At 40.0% G+C, this 19,073-nt stretch overlaps 1 protein-coding gene across 1 annotated transcript; it reads left to right on the forward strand.

The window, feature by feature from the left end:
• Positions 1 to 1,899: 1,899 nt before the first annotated feature.
• HSD17B13 (hydroxysteroid 17-beta dehydrogenase 13) lies at positions 1,900 to 15,829 on the forward strand. Its single transcript, XM_029236117.1, has 7 exons — positions 1,900 to 2,212; positions 3,936 to 4,043; positions 5,056 to 5,187; positions 6,915 to 7,021; positions 9,116 to 9,253; positions 12,649 to 12,765; positions 14,729 to 15,829. The coding sequence occupies exons 1-7, from the start codon at positions 2,003 to 2,005 to the stop codon at positions 14,817 to 14,819; spliced, it is 903 nt and encodes a 300-aa protein (XP_029091950.1). The 5' UTR covers positions 1,900 to 2,002; the 3' UTR covers positions 14,820 to 15,829.
• Positions 15,830 to 19,073: the final 3,244 nt, after the last annotated feature.

A 19,073-nucleotide genomic window follows, 5' to 3' on the forward strand; every position in this document is an offset into this window, starting at 1 on the left:
AAACAAAGGAAAAGCGGGGTGGTGGGGGGAGACCATCTTCTTCCTCCTTCTTCGAGTCTTCCATCAACTCCTCCTACCTGTTGGGTGGGGGAGTTTTTGGCACTATGTGGCCCATCCGGGACTGTCATGGTGCTATGGAAAAATTATTTCAGGTCTCAGTATAATGACGGTCTTTCACTTTGAAGTGTCACCTTTCCCAAATTACTGCTTTTTATGTGTGAAGAGAGCATGTCCTAGGGGGTCATTAACTTGTTGACATTCACTGGGCGGGATGTAGGACTGGGCGGGATGTAGGCCTTATTTTTCCACTATTGTTTTATTGTCTTCAGGCATGACTCATGCCTCCATTGCATGGTTTTGTTGCTAAGCAAGCCTGTCTGGCTTTGCTGCTAAGTGATTTGCTCTGTTTCACAAGTCAAGCAAGCTCACAAAGTTTCAATATTTTCCCATTGTTTTCTTGAGCGATCGTTGACTTACTGTGGTTTCCCAAAGCCCCCTAAAGTTCCCTCTCTATCTACAGTCCCCTAGTGGGACTTCTAATTTTTTTTTTGGCTGCACCATGCAGCATGCAGGATCTTAGTTCCCCGACCAGGGATTGAACCTGCGCCCTCGGCAGTGAAAGCACAGAATCCTAACCACTGGACCACCAGGGAATTCCCTAAACTAACTATTTGATTACCCTACTGTATCCCTATCAGCTCCTCCTTTACCTCTTTGGAGCAGTACACTGTCTGAGAGGGTATAACATCAGGCTATAGTCCTCAGGCCACCAAATAAAACATAATTCTCATTTTTTAGGTTGTGCATCTTTTTTTCAGTTGCCATGGTGAAACATAGAACAGAACTGCTTCTCAGAAAGTAAGTCCATATTATGCCAGAGAGCTGCTTAAGAATGATAAAAGAAAGGTGCTAATGTTTCTCCTGAATTTAAAAAAGTGAGTTTTTTTATTAGCAGAATAAAAAGAATTGGTCCTAATTAACTTTGGGCAAATAAATCAGAGTATTGATTTCACTACAGTAATAAATATTGATTTTTTTTTAATAAATTTATTTTACTTTATTTTTGGCTGTGTTGGGTCTTTGTTGCTGCGTGTGGGTTTTTCTCTTGTTGCGGAGAGCAGGGGCTACTCTTCGTTGCGGTGTGCAGGCCTCTCATTGCGGTGGTTTCTATTGTCGCGGAGCACTGGCTCTAGGTGCGCGGGCTTCAGTAGTTGTGGCGCACGGGCTTAGTTGCTCCGCAGCATGTGGGATCTTCCCAAACCAGGGCTCGAACCCGTGTCCCCTGCATTGGCAGGCGGATTCTTAACCACTGTGCCACCAGGGAAGCCCCAATATTGATCATTTTTCTTCAGAAACTGAACTGCAAGAAAAGTGTGCCTCCTGAATGTAGAGGAAGTTTAAAACTATGCCTTTACTGTGGAATGTAATAGCAATTAGCACATGGGAATAGGCATGGACGATGGAGGTACAAATGTAGAGAAATGGAATGATAGATACAATAAGAGGGCACCATTTCATTGAACTGTTAGCTACCATAAATCCCATGACCTGATTTCACTCCAATGATAAACGGTTTACCTTTAAATGACTTATGCCCTATACTATGCTTGCATTCATTTTAAACTTAATTGAGTATGAGCCGAATACAAAATAAAATATCAACTTTTAAATCAAGGTATATAGATGTCAAATCAGTGCTTGAAAACTAATAAAATATAGTATTAAACAACAACAACCAAAAAGAAAATCCAGAGGGGACTTTCTCTTGAGTTCCCTTGTCCCCGTGCCAAGTTTTTACTAGCAACTGATACCACTTCAAAAGCTCAAAGTGCATCTAACGCATTAGAACACATGGACAAAGCCTGCCTGCAAATCTAGCTTACCTCTGCCAGTCCCATCAACACCTGGAACACAGCTCTTCCCTGGAGCTCTCTGAAGAGGGTGGCTCTTTGCTGGGACTAGACAGGGACTGAACCAGAGGAGAAGAGTACAGAGCAGAGCCATGAATATTATCTTGGATCTCCTCCTGCTTCTGATCATCATCATCTACTCCTACTTAGAATCCTTGGTGAAGGTTTTCATTCCCCAGAGGAGAAAATCTGTGGCTGGAGAGATTGTTCTCATTACAGGAGCTGGGCATGGAATAGGAAGGCATACTGCCTATGAATTTGCAAAACGGAAGAGCAGACTGGTTCTGTGGGATATTAATAAGGTACTGGATTCATTTACCCACCTTTTAAAGTTACAAGTGAGACAGGTGTTTAAAAACTTATTTGACTTGTGGCTCCCCTGGTGGCGCAGTGGTTGAGAGTCCGCCTGCCGATGCAGGGGACACGGGTTCGTGCCCCAGTCCGGGAATATCCCACATTTCGCGGAGCGGCTGGGCCCGTGAGCCATGGCCGCTGAGCCTGCGCGTCCGGAGGCTGTGCTCGGCAACGGGAGAAGCCACAACAGTGAGAGGCCCGAACTTATTTGACTTAACATTTGCTTATATTTGTATTTGTCTTTCTCGAAGTTTGGTAACTAAATTCCCTGGAGCCTTACTCTACATATGCATCAGGATGGGTTTTTGTAGTTGTTTAAAGTAGAAGTGCCATATTACCCATCATATCTAGTTGCAGAGAGCGAGTTGGAAGAGGACTATGGTCATGGCACCCAATAGCTTTTTTTTTTTTTAAGATTTATTATTTATTTATTTATTTATTTTTGGCTGTCCCGGGTCTTAGTTGTGGCATGGGATCTTCACTGAAGCATGTGGGACCTTTCATTCCTGCATGAGGGCTTCTCTCTAGTTGTGGCATGCAGGTTTTCTCTCTCTAGTTGTGGTGCGCAGGCTCCAGCGCTCATGGGCTCTATAGTTGTGGCGCGTGGGTTCCAGGGCACGTGGACTCTGTAGTTTGCACGCAGGTTCTCTAGTAAAGGAGCACGAGCTCACTAGTTGTAGCGCAAGAGCTCAGTTGCCCCTCGGCATGTGGGATCCTAGTTCCCTGACCAGGGATCGAACCCGCGTCCCCTGCATTGGAAGGCAGATTCTTTACCACTGGACCACCAGGGAAGTCCCGACCAGGATGGTTTGTTGAAGGGAACATAACTGAAACCTTAGCAGTGATTTTTATGCCATGATATGCAAGTTTGATAACATAGACTCAGGAGCCAGGGTACTTCCAAACTGTTTAAATTGAGCAGACAATTTCTCTCAGCCTCAGTTTCCTTATCTGAAATGGGGATAATATTGGGTTGGCCAAAAAGTTCGTTTGGGTTTTTCTGTACGATGTTCTGTAACAGAAAGAACATCTTACAGAAAAACTGAACAGAACATCTTACAGAAAAACCCGAACAAACTTTTTGGCCAACCCAATACCTCACAGGATAGGCAAGAACAGGGGTTAGCAAACTACAGCCAATGAACCAAACCTGGCCCTAGAGCTAGGAATGTATTTTTTAAAGGTCTGGCAAGACAAAAACCAAATAAAAAACAAAGAAGAATATGTGACAGAAATTCTTCGTGCCTTCTCTCACATGCACACAATCCTAAAATTTTTACAATCTGCTAGGTGCTTTACTGCCTATTACATAGTTGGTGCTCAACAAACATATGTTAAGTATATTGTTGAGTATTCTTCTCCATACTCAAACATCTCCTTTCATGACACCACAAAGAGCAACATCTTTCAAGCATGTTCTTTAAGCTATGAGAATGTAGCAAAACAAGTGAAAACACGTGAGACTAACATGAGCCTTCCCTGGCAGAAAAGCCAGGTATAATCTCTGCGAGTTAGGCAAGCGGTGCCTCTCAGGAAATTTGCTTACAAACAAGTGGGACATTTTGGACGTGAATTTTAATCTTAAAAAAAATTTCTTCTCCAATGCTTTCTCCCTCACTCTTGTCCCCTCACTGACTTACATCTTTTGGAATTTGTTTTTTACAATTACAGCATGGCGTTGAGGAAACTGCAGCTGAATGCAGAAAACTAGGGGCCATTACACATGTGTTTGTGGTAGACTGCAGTAACAGAGGAGAGATTTATGACTCTGTAAACCAGGTGAGACTTCAGAATACAAATTTCTTCCCATAATTTTGTGTCCCCTTACATGGAATATGAAAAGGTTCTTTGTGACTGCCTAATTTAAATTAGATTTGGTTTTTTTCTTAGCCTCTGCTAACTGAGGTAGTTGTGTGAACAAGGAAGGACATAGACCTTTTCCTACCATATAATCCACTCAACTCTGCCTATTAATTAATTAATTAATTAATCAATTAATTAATCGATTTCATTCTGGTTTGAGCAGCTGCACAGAGTGACAGAGAAAAGATTTATCACCAGGGAAAAGGATAACTTTCTACTTTCATTTTAGTCCTATTACTTTTGCAGTAATTCCTTTATTTTTTCCTTTAAATATTTCCTCTTTGAGATTTTATTTATGTTGGTGCCAATCTAATCTTCTATAGAAAATATAATATTAATAATTATTATAACAATTTTTAAGGGTAAATATCAAATACAATGGACCAAGCACTCTGAAAATGGTTGTACCCTTTGATTTAATCCCTACAATAACCCTCTTAACCTCACTTGACAGGTGAGCAAACAGATTCAGAGGGTTTAAGCCAGACCAGGTCATGTAGCTAGTAGGTGGCAGAGCCAGGATTACTCAATTAGTACTTTAAAAATATTTGGTAAGAACTGATATGTCAGACCAAGGTCATGTAGCTATTAGGTAGTGAAAACAGGATTACTCAATTAGCACTTTTAAAATATTTGGTTAGAACAGATATATCAATCAACACAAATATTAATTTCATTTTATTGGTAAGTTTCAAAAAATATCTATGCTGTACTGGGTACTGAAATTTAGCTGTTAAAAAAAACAGTTTACCCCAGCTTTATGACAGTGTCTCCTTGGCAACCACTCTTTGGACTAAAGCTCTTTCCTGCCTGAACTCTGAGACATCTCATCAAACAGAATAAAGAATCTAATCCCTGGATGATATCAGCCCCAAAACTTTAAGTTTCGATACTACACCCAATGAATGTGTTCTTTCTATTTCAACAGGTAAAGAAAGAGGTGGGTGATGTAACTATCGTGGTGAATAATGCTGGGGCAATATATCCAGCTGACCTTCTTAGTACAAAGGATGAAGAGATTACCAAAACTTTTGAGGTCAACATCCTAGGACATTTTTGGGTGAGCGTGAGTCATAAATATTCCTAGTTTGTGTATGTCTGACAATTCCTCTTAAGGTACATGAAGTTCATAATTGAGTTCACCTCCTTCTGGACGGGAAACTCCATATCTTTGGCTTAATAAACAATCATCCAATATTCGTGTCTCTGACAGAAGGGCACAGATTTCAAGGGTACACGACTCACCAGAATGTAGGCTAGTTAGTCTGCCTTATCCACCAGTACCTAACACAAAGCCTGGCATGTACTGGGCGCTCAAAAAATATTCATGGAGCTTTCCTAAGGACTGTCAGTGTATACCTTTTCAGTGCTTTAGAGAAAATACATACAGTGTACATTCACTTGTGACCTCATGTCATGGAATTTTAGAACAGAAAGGACAAATAACTCACTACTTGGGTTATATAGGGGTTGGGGGTTCTTCTGGCTGGAACTCTGAGCAAAGCTCTAGGTCAGGCTGGAGCTTAGAGTTAAGGCTCTACAGACCTCTTATAATTGTTTGGTTTTGTGAGAGACTGAAATATGTCTTTGTAGAGAGCATTTATATGAATTAATCTTCCAGTGCCTCAATATTAGTGTAGAACATAGGACAGATCTGGATTCTGGAAGAGAGAAGAAAAAAAGAGATGTGTTCCCCCATTTTCCCAAGCCCCTCACACATGCTAATGAGAATTAATTATTATGCCCACCAAACTACTTAGAGACCCCATGTATTCGTTGTCTATAGCTGCATAACAATTATATCAAAACTTAGTGGATTAAAGCCGGAATAAATGTTCATATTCCTCTCACGGTTTCTGTGGGTCAGGAGTTTGGGGGTGGCTTGGTTTGGCAGTTCTGGCTCTATGAATTTGCACAGGGTCCATAGGGTGCATTTATAAAAGTCTCATAAAATAGTATTGATATTTCTCACCAAACAGTAAAGCTTTTTGGAGGTAAAGAAAGACTTTTTGTTTCCTGTAACATCAACATATAATGCGCAGTATTACAAATAGGGAGATACTAAATCTAATCATGGTACATAATGACCGTGGGTCAGTACAGGACTCAGCTTTTTCTGCTCAACTTGATATAGGTACACAAGATTTTAACTCTTCTCATTAGCAAGATAAAGCCCCAAACAAACAAACAAAAAATTACATGATACCAGATTACCATACGGAATTTTCTCAGCTCTGAAAACTCTGAATTTTTCCCTTAATAATATCGTTTAGATGATGGATCCATAAAAGAGATTTTTGATTCCCTCTGAAGGGAAGAAGAGGGATATTAAGATGAGTTCTTGGCATGTGGTATGCAGTGCACAGCACTCAATGCCAGCTCAAACCAATTGTTTTCATCTTTTTTTCATTTCTGTCATCGGTGGAGAAGTAATCATGGAATCTTGGCACGTATTTCATTTCATCGAAAAAGTTGTCTTAAATGACATTTTGTCTTAAAAGTAAAACTACCGGGTTTCCCTGGTGGCGCAGTGGTTGAGAGTCTGCCTGCCGATGCAGGGGACACGGGTTCGTGCCCCGGTCCGGGAAGATCCCACATTCCGCGGAGCGGCTGGGCTCGTGAGCCATGGCCGCTGAGCCTGTGCATCCGGAGCCTGTCCTCCGCAACGGGAGAGGCCACAACAGTGAGAGGCCCGCGTACCGCAAAAATAAAATAAAATAAAACTACCTAATTTGGAAACTTAACACCTGTGTCATTGTTTCTTTTGGTTCTGCAATGATCCTGAAGATCACAAAGGCACTTCTTCCAGCGATGATGCAGAGAAACCATGGCCACATTGTCACAGTGGCTTCAATATGCGGCCACGGAGTGATTCCTTATATTATTCCATATTGGTAAGTATTACTTTCTAGCAGTGCTATATATTTTTACACTTTTAAGGTTTTATTAGACCTCAGATTCCAGTCCTCATAACAGGTAATTTGTTTTATTTTTCTTTATTTTATTTATTTATTTCTGGAGAGCTAGAATTGTGTTTTCTTCATTTTTGAATCTTCTTAGAACAAAAAGTCAAATGCCTTGCAAAAAATAAAAGCTATAAAAAGTCTCATAGCAGATAATTTGGATTTACAGAATGTATACAGTAGTTTAGAATAAACTCTTAAAAATGACTTCTCCTAAAACAAGGAAACTGGTTTTAAATGAAAAATCATTTAAAATATTTTTAGATTTCTGAAAACTCCTCCACAGAGCAATGAAAGAAAACAGTAATGCCAAGCATGTTTCCATTGTATCCTGGAATGAGTAGATGCTCATAAAGGAAATAAGGAACTAAAAAACAAAAAAAAAAAGAAAAAAAGAAAAGAAAAGAAAAAGAAGGAACTCACAGACTAAGAAGCAAAATATAAGGAAGTCCAAATAAACACAAATCTATGCCATGGCCTGCATGCCCAAGATAAGCTAAACAGAGTGGCTCCTGGATCAAAACATTTTTCAGTGTGCTTGTGCCATGAAAGATTGTGTGTGTGTGTGTGTGTGTGTGTGTGTGTGTGTGTGACAGAGAGAGAGAGGGATTGAGAGAAAGCCTTTACCGTATTAAAAGATGCAGATAGCATATTCCATGCTCTACCAAGGACAAAAAGAGACGAAAGTGGGAACTCCCTAAAGACACACTATTTGCAAAATATCTTTTCTTCATACACTCCTTCAATGGCATCTCATTTCCTTATTCTGGTCTTATATCAACCTCATAGAAAAATTTAATTTGTTAACATTTTGGCCAATTCTTTTTGTAACAGCCAATACATGTGTATCAGTGGGTGGGGATGGGGGGGGTAGTTAGTTGGTTTATTACTTACCTACACATCCATGTTCAAGGTTGAATTTAGTCACGGACCAAATTATTTCTGACACCAAATGTAGTCACAGATGCAGTTAATTTTCACTGTAGGTTAAGGTGTCCTTGCATATACATATGGTTGTTTCAAGCTGCCTCTACCATCTTAAACCACAAATCAGAATTTCACAGATTAAACATTTTATATTGTTTTAATGTTTAGAAATGTGGAAACCCAATGTAATAATTGTTTTCCTTTTTTCTTTTCCTTTAAGAAAGCAGCCAGCCTTTAACTTTATGGTTCTTGTCATCTGGGTCAAAAATACAATTAACATTACATAGCTCCTTATAGGTAATAAAGTTATTATGCATATGCTATTTGATTTAATCCTCAAGATGGCTCTATATTTTATTACCAGCATCTTTTTATAGATGAATTTTATTTTATTTTTTTGGTTTTTGGCTGCACTGTGCAGCGTGTGGGATCTTAGTTCCCCAACTCAGGATCGAACCTGCACCCCCTGCATTGGAAGCACAGAGTCTTAACCACTGGACCACCAGAGAAGTCCCTATTACCAGCATTTTAAAGATCAGAAAATCAAAGGAAGAAGACAAAGTAATATGTTGAAGGTTGCACGCACTAACGCACCCACACCACCTGAAGTCTTTTTACCCCAGATCTTCACAATGAAATTAAGAAGCCAAAGTGAACTCCGCATTTCAAAAGAGAAACTATCAAGAGAGAGAGGAGAAATGTGTAGAGTCCCACAGAAGTTTGTTAATACAGATATTAGTTACATATTTTTTCTAAACATGATTTTCCTGATTCATATTTTTCAAAATAAAAACAGCAGTAAAAACTGATTAGAAAACAGTTTAAAGATTGAATGGAAAAACCTTATAGGTAGAATGAGCAGTAAGCAAGTCAATCAAAATTATTAGAATTTGTTCTATTGTTATCACCGCTAATAAAAAAATCGGTAAATTCAGTGAAATCAGATAAGAAAATGTAAATGAAAATAGATGACCAAGTGGAAGATTTGGGGGTTTGGCTTTTATTTGTTCTCAAACAAAATCAACATTTTCCTCTCACAGAAAGCTGAGGAATGTTTCACTTTCCCTTAGCTAACAGGGGTGGATAATTCTCTTACAGTTCCAGCAAATTTGCTGCTGTTGGCTTCCACCGAGCTCTGACATCAGAATTTGAAGCCTTGGGAAAAACTGGTATCAAAACCTCGTGTCTCTGCCCAGTTTTTGTGAATACTGGGTTCACCAAAAACCCAAGCACAAGGTAAGGTCAAAATCAAGTTAAGATGGAAATATGGCATGAGAAATTGGTATGAAACCTACATGAGAAATTTTTAGGTGGGTCAACTGAGAAAATAGAAAACAAAAAAAGGAAAAACATTTTTTCTTATTAATGTTATTGTATTGCCTTTATGTTTTCACTTTGAAATTAGATGAACAAAGGGGAAAAATGCATTAGGGGCTAGTAGAAATGATCAGCTGCCAATGAATCAGGCATTGCGTATTTATTCTTGTCCAGGTGAAAGACTCAACACACACGCAGGTGTTAAGAGGGAGTGAGAATGGGGGTGGGTCGGATGGAGAGGTGTGCTTCGGGGGTGATGGCAAGAGTGTCCTCTCCTGGAAACCACACCCCCAAAACGAATGTTACCTCACCTCCCCCCTGCCGCTCGCAGTTCATCCTCCTCAATAGAGTATGGAAAGGCACAGGTATATGCCCCGTTTCCATATTCGACAGCACTGGCCACAGAGCTAGCACAAAGTACTCCAACATCTTCCAAACTTGCCTGATCCTAAGCGTCATCACTGTGCTTACATAAAAATACATGTTCTTAGGCTCTTCCTTAGAGATTCTGATTCAGTAGAGTGAAATGAGCTCCAAGAATGTTTTGCTTTGTTTTGCTTTGTTTACAAGGAAACCAGGTAACTCTGGAGGCAGGTTTGGAAAACATTGACATAGTAAATATAACCACATGCATTTGATCATGGCTACCACCCTGTCCTCCTTTAAAATACAAATGTTCCGGGCTTCCCTGGTGGCGCAGCGGTTGAGAGTCCGCCTGCCGATGCAGGGGACATGGGTTCGTGCCCCGGTCCGGGAAGATCCCACATGCCGCGGAGCGGCTGGGCCCGTGAGCCATGGCCGTTGAGCCTGCGCGTCCGGAGCCTGTGCTCCGCAACGGGAGAGGCCACAACAGTGAGAGGCCCGTGTACCGCAAAAGAAAAAAAAAAAAACCAATGTTCCTAGAAGCGGCAATAAGCTGAGTCTTTAACCCCTCAGTCAAGGTGAATTTCTTTTTCTAAACTGAGAACTTTTCTTTTTTTTTAAAGTTTATTTATTTATTTTTGGCTGCATTGGGTCTTCCGTTGCTGCGCGCGGGCTTTCTCTAGTTGCGGCGAGCGGGGGCTACTCTTGCTTGTGGTGCGCGGGCTTCTCATTGCAGTGGCTTCTCTTGTTGCGGAGCACGGGTTCTAGGCACACGGGCTTCAGTAGTTGTGGCACGAGGACTCAGTAGTTGTGACGCACGGGCTTAGTTGCTCCACAGCATGTGGGATCTTCGAGGACCAGGGCTCGAACCTGTGTCCCCTGCATTGGCAGGCAGATTCTTAACCACTGCACCACCAGGGAAGTCCAAGGTGAATTTCTTGACCAAGTACTTTGTTTCTGGTAAAGGAGGATTTGAGACGATAAGAGAGGAGAAATTGGCCCTGAAAAGAGGAAAAAAGCGGAAAGGTGAGGATAAGGACCCTAAAATTAATACACCTGCTTCACCATTTGCCTCGATTCTAATAAACATTCTGCTACAGGTTAACAAAATATACTGAGCTTGCTAATCTGAAGCCAATTTATTATTGGAAAGGAATTAGTCCTAAATATAGTCATTCAAAGGAGCTAACAAATTCCCTTTTAAGCTCAGCCTCGTTTGAAGCTACTGACTCTGAAACTCTGAATTAGTTGCGTCATCTCCAGAGCTGTAGCCACTCCCTGGCAGTTGAGTCCTTAACTGTGTTAGAACACAAGTACTTAACAAGTACACGGTACTGTACGTAAGTAAATACAATGATATAATTGGGACTCTGGGCTCAGTTTTCTTAAATAGGAAATTGGGCCCAATACAAATCCTCTTGGTAAGCATTCAGGCTTAGTGTGAGCCCAGAGTACCAGGTCTTCCAGAGGGGAAGGCAAAATAGATGACAAGAGTAAGGCTAATATGACCTCGGGTATGTGGGTTCCTGGGGGTGACCCTAGGGACTGACCCAGGCAATGCTGAAAATTTGGAATTGGTCTCACCCAGACTACCTGATTCTGAACTTCCTTGGCAAAGGCTAACATGTCCATATACTAATGTGAGGCTTGGCTCAGAGACAGGGTTGATAGACCCAGGTAGGGGAAATCAGGGAGGGAAGAGGTAGTACCCAATAATTTAGAAAACTATTGATTTGTATTACTCTCTGCTGGCTTGCCACTCAAAGTCATGGAAACCTCAATCACATAATAACCTGAAGTAAATCACATGATATCTCAGGGAAGGAAGTTATAACAGTCACTACTTACTTAACTCCTCCGCACAACCTTTGTATTCACTAAGCCATTCAGCCTATGCCTAGACAACTTAACTTTGGTGCAATACTTTCAATCCATTTACATTTTAATTTCCTGTCATCATCTTGCATTAATGGGCATTCTATACTGGCCTGTGGTTATGAATACTTCTCAAGAACCCATGTATACAGTCTTCAGTATAATCAAGGTCACACCTCTAGTTGTAATGTAATACTCCCTATGCATGTCTTGAACTCTCATTAAACTTCAGCATAGGCAAGTCAGCAGTGAATCTCAAGTACTAAATGCCCTCAAAACAATCCAGCTTTGTGGGATACCTCCACAAGAAAGCAAGTGTACTTAGCTATAGATTTCTCTTCTCATATCTAACAAGCCCTGAAGAAAGATGCCACATGTTTCCTTTCTGTCCTTTGATCAGTCCTACCCACTACTCTTCCTTGCCTGGCTCCTCTTCTCTTCTAATATCTAATTCCTCACCACCATTTTGATGTTTTGACTGAGTGAGCCATGAAACACACCTACTGGATGTGAAAGTAGTAGATTGTGATAACAAAACATCAATGTGGCATGGGAGAGGGAAGGCAGGTGGCATTTGTGCAGTGAATCCTGGAAGCTTTTTTTTTTATTATCTTTTTAAATAAATTTATTTATTTAATTTATTCTTTATTTTTGGCTCCATTGGGTCTTCGTTGCTGTGTGGGGGCTTTCTCTAGTTGCGGCGAGCGGGGGCTACTCTTCATTGTGGTGCACGGCCTTCTCATTGTGGTGGTTTCTCTTGTGGCAGAGTACAGGCTCTAGGCTTGTGGGCCTCAATAGTTGTGGTGCACAGGCTCAGTAGTTGTGGCTCGTGGGCTCTAGAGTGCAGACTCAGTAGTTGTGGTGCACGGGCTTAGTTGCCCCATGGCATGTGGGATCTTCCTGGACCAGAGCTCGAACCCGTGTCCCCTGCATTGGCAGGCGGATTCTTAACCACTGCACCACCAGGGAAGCCCCTGGAAGCTTTTAAATCCTAATTAGTGAAAAGATAATTTTCCTGCTTTTGCTAATTATAAAAAACAACAAAAAGGGACCAAACTTTTCTTTTTTAATCACAGACTATTCCCTGTATTGGAGACAAATGAAGTTGCAAGAAGCTTGATAGATGGAATACTTACCAATAAGAAAATGATTTTTGTTCCATCATATCTCAGTATCTTCCTAACACTAGAGAGGTAAGTACAGCACAAAACACCTAAAATACTACAACACTGATAGAGCTATCATTATGGAGAGTTTTTCAGTTGTGAAATTTGCCATGGAAATTCTCCATGCCTGGGGAGAAGAGTTAAGTTTCCTCTACTATTACCTTACTCAATCTATAAAAAGAGAATGATTCATTTTCTCTACTCCATCTATTACCTCTGGCCAGTCTTTGCCAGAGACTATTCTAACTGAAGGAAAGACAGTTTAAAAAGAGAATGCAATATGGTGAACTAGCTAAGAATAAAGGGTCTATAAAGAAGCCTGCTGGGGGTTTGATTAAGACTGCATTGAATCTATAGATCAATTGGGGCAGAGCAGACATATTAACAATATTGAGTCTTCAAATCCAAGAGCACAAAGAACACAAGGTATCTTTTTATTTTTTCATCTTTCTCAATATGTCTACACAGTATTTTGTAGTTTTCAGTGTACAAATCTTACACACCTTTTGTCAGGTTTATCCCAAAGTATTTCATGGTTTTTATGCTATTGCAAATGGCAATTTTTTAAAATTTTCTATTTCCCATTGTTTGTTGCTAGCATATATTTGATTTTTGCACTTTGATCTGTATTTAGCAACCTTGCTAAACTCACTTCTAGTAGCTTTTTTGTAGATTCTAACAGACATTTTTACACAGATGATCATATTTCCTGCAAATAAAGATACTTTTACTTCTTTTTTTCCAGTCTATATGTTTTTTATTTCTTGCCTTATCACACTGGCTAGAACCTCCTATGCAATGTCAGAGAGGATTGGTGAAAACACACATCCAAGTGTTGTTTCTGATCCTCAGAGGAAAGTAGTCAGTCTTTCACAATTAAGAATGATATCAGCTGTAGATTTTTTTCATTTTCTCTTTATCAGGTTGAAGAAGTTCCCTTCTATTACTACTTTGATGAGCATATTCATCAAGAGTAGATACAGATTTTTTCAAATGCTTTTACTGAATATGTTAAGGTATTATGGTCTTTCTATTTTAGTTTGTTCATATGGTGCATTACACTGACTCGTTTTAAAGATTAAACCAACCCTGCATTGTAATGTCATTGTCTGATTTTTGTGTCAGGATAACACTTACCTCATAAACTGAGTTGGAAAGTATTCCCTCCTCTTCTCTTTTCTGGAATAACTTGTGTTGAATGGGTATTATTTCCTTCTTAAACATTTTGTAGAATTCAACAGTGAAACCATCTGAGCCTGTTGTTTAGCCTCTTAGCTAAACAATAAGCTCCTCAAAGGGAGTAGCCGTTTTTTTGTTTGTTTGTTTGTTTGTTTTTGCGGTACTTGGGCCTCTCACTATTGTGGCCTCTCCCGTTGCGGAGCACAGGCTCTGGACGCGCAGGCTCAGCGGCCATGGCTCACGGGCCCAGCCGCTCCGCGGCATGTGGGATCTTCCCGGACTGGGGCGCTAACCCGTGTCCCCTGCATCGGCAGGCGGACTCTCAACCACTGCGCCACCAGGGAAGCCCGGGAGTAGCTGTTTTTAAAGTACTTTAGTCTACCTTATTATAGAGGGCATAATATCAATAGATATTCAGTAAAAACTCAAGGAGAGGTGGAGAGGCAGATGGAATGGATTCTGGTGGTGTTGCTCTGTGAACTCTTAGCATCAGGATTCATTGACAGTTACAGCAATAAGCCTAGATCTTCAGTTTTAGGTCTTTACTCACATAAGATTTCATATAATAGTTTACTAATATGAGAAGGTGAGAAGAGTTGTATATATCAGTGCTTTCTTTATATTTGCATAATATTTGAACTGTGAGTATTAAAAGATACACACAAAAAAAGAGAGAGGTAGATGTGAAGAAAGAACAGAAGAAAACTAAATGCAAACCAGATAACTCTCAGGGTATTTTTAACTGACAACAAAAAAGAACTCTGGTGTCAAAGATTTTAAATTGAAATTTTTTCATCTTTTTTTCATACAGATTTCTTCCTGAACGTGCCTTGGCAGCCATAAATCATGTACAGGATATTCAATTTGAAGCAGTGGTTGGCCACAAAACCAAAATGAAATGAATAAATGTGCTCCAGGCTGAGACGTATGCACCTTAATGATGTGGAACTAAGTTTAGAGTCAATGCTTCAAAGCTCTATTTCACATTTTTCAATGCCATTAATATTAAAAACATTGGTTTGACATTAGCAGTGGTCAAATGAACAAGACTAATCACCTGTCTTTCTATTTCTCGAGATTATTTCTGTAGTTTTAATAGTCAGATCCATTTTTTATTCCATGCCTCTTAAAAACTTCTATGCTTACATAAACATACTTAAAAGGGTCATTTTTCTTTAAGAGATTTCATTTCTTTTCTTTCCGTTTAAAGGTGGACAAAGCTACCTCCCTGACCATAAATACAAAAAGATCTTATTTACAGAGGGAAGTTTTAAGACTGTTCTTAAAGTAGTCTTCCAAACTGTAGCCAGGCCACAGAATGTCAGCAAGTACACAGTGTGAGTGAGCAGTTAGAGATCAAGTTAAGCAGGCAGCTGTGCTCCAAAAGGCAGAAAGATTACTCCTATGAAACTCAATGTTTGGGAGCTTTCTCTAGCTTCTCAATTTTTCATCAGCCCCAAACAGAGCTTTCTTACCTGATTCTGTCCCTTATATAGCTCTTATATCCACCAAGAGTGGACCCTCCACACTTTCTGCCCTTTTCATAATCTCTTAAAATACTATGACATTATAAAAGGTGACTCTCTCTTGAATCTCAGAGTATCTAAAATTTTAACCCCATGGTAACCTCTTCTTTGTAGTTTATGCTTTCACATATCATTGGTACCAGAGATGTTTAGACAGTTTTGAGCTTCAAAAATGAAAGCTAACACAGGGGAAGGAACTAGGCTGGCTACCTAATAGTGCACCACAGATCTGAGAGATGGAGGGGAAAAGAGAGTGGTCTTTTTTTTTTTTCTTAATAGAAAGAAAAATCTGATTCCAACTCCACCAAGAATAATCTTGTTTTCTGTGTTTTTCACACATGTTATAGGCTGCTTTTACATCGACTATCCTCCTATTTTATCCTCATTAAAAACAAATCATTAATAAAAACAATTTCTTAAAAACAAATGATAAATGTGTTGTTGTGCTTTTACAAAATGACCTCTTGTAGTTATAAAATTAGGAGTTTTGATTTCTAATCTCTGAGTCTCTGTGAGCCTCCTTCAGGAAGCAAGGATCTGTGTGGTAGCAGAGAGATCTTGCAGATGTTGAGGGGAACAAGGGGTTCTCCCAACTCCAGCTTCTTTGACAGTTAGGAGTGTTGGTGCATGTGCTGAAACTTACTGAGTCCTTTGTATGTGAGGCACTGAGCAGAGTACTATTGTTTTACGATTTTTTTCCTTGTTACTTTGGCAATAATTTTTGTTCATGATATTCTTTTAATTGTTTGCCTTAAAACTAAGAATTTATGAGAGAAACCTTAAAATGTATTATTTTAAAAGTATGATTACAAAACTTCAAAAGAGGAATATGTATAGTAAAAATATAAACCCACCCCGCACAATCCCAGTCCCTAAATGTACTATTAATGTACAATCTTCCTATCTTTTTCTAATGCATGCACAAGCACATATATGAGAAATACATTACATTCTTTTACTGCATGTGTTACACAAATTGTTTCAAGACATGCATTATATTCTGTAACTTGCTTTTTTAACTGACCAGCACATGCCCAAAGCCTTTTCTTTCAGCATATAGAGTTTAACCTCATCCTTTTCATGGGCACACAGTACTAAATGGTACTATATTTGATCATTCCTTTGTAATATAACATTTAGGATGTTTCCAATTTTTCTCAATTTATTTACTCTTTATTTACTTAACAAATACTTATTGAGTGTCAGCCACAGTTCTAGACCCCAGGAAACATGAGTGAATAAAGCAAACTTCTTGCCTTAATGGAGCTCACATTCTAGCAGGACAAACAACAGACTGCAGATATCATGAGAGAGAGTTTCTAAAATAATAAGAGTTGGGACTTCCTGGTGGTACAGTGGTTAAGACTCCAAGCACCCAATGCAGGGGACCTGGGTTCGATCCTGGGTCGGGGAATTAGATCCCACATGCCGCAGCTAAAGATCTCGCGTGCCTCAACTAAGACCCAGCCCAGCCAAATAAATAAGTAAATAATAAAATAGTAGAGTCAAGGAAGAACTCTCTGAGAACTAACATTTTTGGGTAGAAATATGTGTGAAGTGAAAGCACGGCCTGTGCAAATATCTAGGGAAATGAAAGTGCAAATTCTGATGAAGGAACAAACTCTGAAGAACTGTATGAGGGCCACTGAGACCATAGTGGACGAGCAAGTGGGCAGTGTTGTAGGTGACGTGCCAAAAGAGATACCAGACTGTTGGAGACCACACAGGCCACAGTAAGAAGTTTTGATTTTTCTGAGTGTGAGAGAAAGGATCTGAGGATTTGAGTTAGGAACTGACCCATATAAATTAGGTCCATTGAGGTATAGGGATATATTGATGAAGATTTAGAATAATAACAAAATTATTTATTGTCCACTCGATGCAAGTAAAGATTCTTCTTGGTATCCAGTTGCTATTTCTTCTTGTTTGGTTCAAGAGTCATTTCTTTTTTTTCCTTATTATCAAATGAGCCATTTCTTGCCAATTTCATATCTTTCAGCACAAGAAACGATAGTAATGCTATTATTTCTCATAACACCATGGTGCTTGTAACATGTTTGTATTAAAATAATATGAATCTTCTAGCCTCTACAACACTCTACTACCATCTGTATCATGTTAGTCACATCATTACTCTTGATTTTGCACCATCCATTGTGCTACTTGTAAATACTATCTTCCAATCACTCGAAGACTGTTATGGCACTTCTTTGATAATAACCACAAATTCAAGCCTGACCCAGAGTGTGCAGGAAACGTGAATAATTTGTTTTCTGGTCATGTTAAATTTATCATTTAGAATGTTATAGCATAACATGGAACAACACATATTCTATGTCTTGCCTTGAACTCTTTAGGCCATAATTATTGCATTCCTAGAATGTGAACTTTTTCAACACTGACTGAACCTTGTCTCTCACACCACCAGCAGGAAGGGGATTTTAGGCGTAACAAAATAAATAGTCAAATTCATGCAAGGAATGTCTGTTTCTCATCTGGGAGAGCTTAACACACTAACCAGGGAGAAGAGAGCATCACCACATCCATCAGAAGGGTCCATTGTTGTGGTGAAGAACATCTAGAAAGCCCTCAGAAGTGATAGATGCAGCCACTCCCAAAGGACTCCTTGACCCATGGTGTAGAACCTACAAAGGGGATGGGGCAACTGCCCTAAATGCCCGTGGCAAGGAGTGTAAGGACACCTGATGCCACCCCTGGAGCCCTTGGGTGTTATACAGCAGAAGTGGCAGCATGGCTAGCACATAGACAGTGAAAGTGGATGCCTGGGCCCACACATGTGGCCTGAGCAGTGGACCTTAGATAGCCTAGAGCCCTAAATTAGACCTATATCCAAAATAAGTGTGAATCACCCCAAATCAGCATGTCAGCATCACTTCAACAGCCCAATTTCACATGATCCTGCAAAGGAAATACCTTGCCAACCAGCAGCAGCAGCAATCTGCTCACCAGGCACCTCTCCTAGAACTGGGGTCTGAAAACAGCCCCAGGATGACACCATACATACAAGAGCTCCAGGACATCTGGTCAATTCCATGTGCACAGAGAGACAGACAGCTCTCCAAAGGGAGAAACAGGGCCAGCACCAAAAGAGGACTTAGAACATTTCAAAGAAGTCACTTCAAAGAGGAAGGCTCTCTGAGGCGCAGGGCTGAGGCAAGGTGTCTGTGTGCCCAGGTCTAAGAGTAGCAGTGCCCAGCTCCTTCAGATTTGTGCACAGCTTAAATGTATGGCTGAAGTAAATGTATGGCTGAAGAGAAATTTTTCAGTTAGTCTCGGATCTAAATCTTATATTATGCATATGGTAATGTTTTTAAGGATGAGATAACATCTAACATTCAAGTTCCCCATTTATTGAGGGCATGATACTCAAAAGACTCATCACAGTATTGCTCTATTCCCTTGCACCATGGCCATCACATGAGAGCGTGTTGGAAATGCAAACTCTTGGGTCCCACCCCAGACTTACATAATCAGAGTCTGTACTCTTTTAAAGGACCCCTAGGTGATTGATATGTACGTTAAAGTTTGAGAAGCATTGCTTTTTACGACATTAACTTTGAATTTAGTGCAGCTCTGTGTCAGAACTTGGCTGTCCTAAATATATGATAA

Source organism: Monodon monoceros, unplaced genomic scaffold (assembly GCF_005190385.1).
Source record: "Monodon monoceros isolate NGI ecotype Baffin Bay Population unplaced genomic scaffold, NGI_Narwhal_1 Super_Scaffold_20, whole genome shotgun sequence".
Lineage (NCBI taxonomy): Eukaryota > Metazoa > Chordata > Mammalia > Artiodactyla > Monodontidae > Monodon > Monodon monoceros.

Excerpts from the sequence above, each read along its gene's own strand:
- HSD17B13 (XM_029236117.1), top strand. The coding sequence starts at position 2,003 with ATGAATATTATCTTGGATCTCCTCCTGCTTCTGATCATCATCATCTAC. Across the intron at positions 4,044-5,055 it reads TTTATGACTCTGTAAACCAG|GTAAAGAAAGAGGTGGGTGA; the intron begins GTGAGACTTCAG and ends CTATTTCAACAG. Across the intron at positions 12,766-14,728 it reads ATCTTCCTAACACTAGAGAG|ATTTCTTCCTGAACGTGCCT; the intron begins GTAAGTACAGCA and ends TTTTTCATACAG.